The sequence below is a fragment of the Daldinia caldariorum genome (assembly GCF_022478825.1).
Source record: "Daldinia caldariorum strain CBS 122874 unplaced genomic scaffold F4812scaffold_19, whole genome shotgun sequence".
NCBI lineage: Eukaryota > Fungi > Ascomycota > Sordariomycetes > Xylariales > Hypoxylaceae > Daldinia > Daldinia caldariorum.
In genome coordinates this window covers 269,051-270,973 of record NW_025953055.1, presented here as the reverse complement: position 1 = coordinate 270,973, position 1,923 = coordinate 269,051, and the positions used below count along the sequence as shown (strand labels likewise).

Here is a 1,923-nt window from a genome sequence, read left to right as displayed (position 1 = left end):
TGGTTATGCGCTTTTGCGCCAAAGGAAAACAATCCAAACAAAAACCAGCTTACGACGTTCCGCTGCATCTGCATGGATATGATTTCTCCAAGATGTTTATATTCAGCGACAGGTGCATATCAGCCCACGTATAGCCAAATTAGCTTCGCAGGGATTTTATATTTTTTGTTCTCCCTTTATTTCACATACTATGTACATTTTACTTACCTAGCCAAGTGGGTTTTGTTTTCCCGAGTTCTCGTCTGAACTCGGTACTTAACCACCACCGCTCATTTCGCCACCGCCCGTTCCCCAAGCTTCGGGGCTGCAGCAAGGTCCGACCCCTTTCCCAAAAACATATGATTGACAGGGAACTTTTTTGAGGAGGGGAAACACGGGCGAATATTCGTCTCCATCTCGTATCTTGCATGGCGACACGGGATCTAGCGGACGTTCTCCTGGCTATCTCGCATATCCCGCCCCCCAACAAGATCTGAAGAATGATGATGAAGTTTCGGATCGGGTCTTCCCCCTCTTCCATTATCCATCATATTACTACCGGATGTTAAATTTGATGCAATTTGGGGAATTGCATCTTTACAACTTACGGTTTTTCATTTTCATCTCGGGGATACGTGGCATCGAGGCGCAATACTGCCCGGGATTGTGTCCACATCCGGTGAATCTGATCAGTGGTTACAAAGACACAAGGTTCAAGGTGTAAACACAACATGGCCTTATCAACAAATCATTAATCGGTGGTTCAGACGAGCTCGGTTACGCTTAGAAAGCTTTGGGGTTTTATTTTTCAATTCATTTTTTTGCTGGCAGTCGGGCGACGACAAAAAAACATAAATTAACTACAACAATACCACGCAAACATCCACCATCTTACATTTTCCCTGAGCCCAGAAGGAGAAGGAGACGGGAGAACGAAGAGCTGGGAATGGAGGCACACTAGCATGTGCCCCTCTCACGAACCCCCAGCTTGTTTCAAAGTCCTGCTTCGACGGGGTCTTCACACGTCATACGCATCTCGACCCAAACAAACCGGGCCAATCCGGAGTCGCCGTTGATGTTTCCCAGTGGGCTCCCATCCCTCCATCGTCTACCCAATCACCAATCCCGCAACCCGGCCCCAGCCCCGGCAAATGCTACCGAACCCCAGTCCGTCTGCGCTCCTTGTGACGTTTACCTACTTTCACTTCCCACCAATGGCGCCGGCGCTGCCGCGAAATGTGCTATGTCTTGCAATCAAATCACACACTCGCATATCTTAAAACATGTGTCCGGTTCTGTTCTTTTTCTTTGCCCCGCGGCGAATCAATTCAATTCGCAATCCCCCCTTCCAGTCCCCCTCCTATCTTCCTTCCCATGTAGGAAGTTCCGCAAGTCAACAAGCTACGCTCCGGAAAAGCAGCTGGGGGGCAGGCGATCTGCTTTTTTTTTCTTTTTTGCGGACCAAGGTATCTTTTCCTCTTGCTCCCGTTTACGTGCGCGTGCAGCGTGCATCGTGCAGCTTGCAGCACGGGGGGCCGAGGGGGGGGGACAAGGGGGGAAAACAAAAAAAAAAAAAATAGAGGAAAGGAGGGGAACGTTCCTCGAGTCGGCGACTATACCACCACAACTCTTTTACAGATACATACCTGGCCCCTTGCAGCTGCCGGTCCTGTTTCTGTATAGGCATTACCCACTCCGAAATTCCCTCTTCTGCTGGCACGTGGGGGGCCATACTACTATTAAATTCGCTTCGCTTCTCTTCGCTTCCCCTGTTTTGACGCTGCGCGGGGGGAGCTTTTCGGATGGCCTTTTCCGGTTGCCGTGATATCTTGTTCCGTTTCGCATAAATTGAAATGAGTGGATGTATCGATACCCCCCTTTTTTATTTTTTTTATTTCTTCATCCTCTCATGTCTTGGCGCGCTTCGGTGGTAAATTTCTATCG

General features: G+C 49.1%; 1 protein-coding gene across 1 annotated transcript; it reads left to right on the top strand.

Moving 5' to 3' along the window:
* Positions 1–787: 787 nt before the first annotated feature.
* F4812DRAFT_158107 (uncharacterized protein) lies at positions 788–1,923 on the top strand. Its single transcript, XM_047929785.1, has one exon. It carries the CDS (start codon positions 1,055–1,057, stop codon positions 1,802–1,804), a length of 750 nt encoding a protein of 249 aa, XP_047786843.1. The 5' UTR covers positions 788–1,054; the 3' UTR covers positions 1,805–1,923.

Excerpts from the sequence above, each read along its gene's own strand:
- F4812DRAFT_158107 (XM_047929785.1), top strand. The coding sequence starts at position 1,055 with ATGTTTCCCAGTGGGCTCCCATCCCTCCATCGTCTACCCAATCACCAA.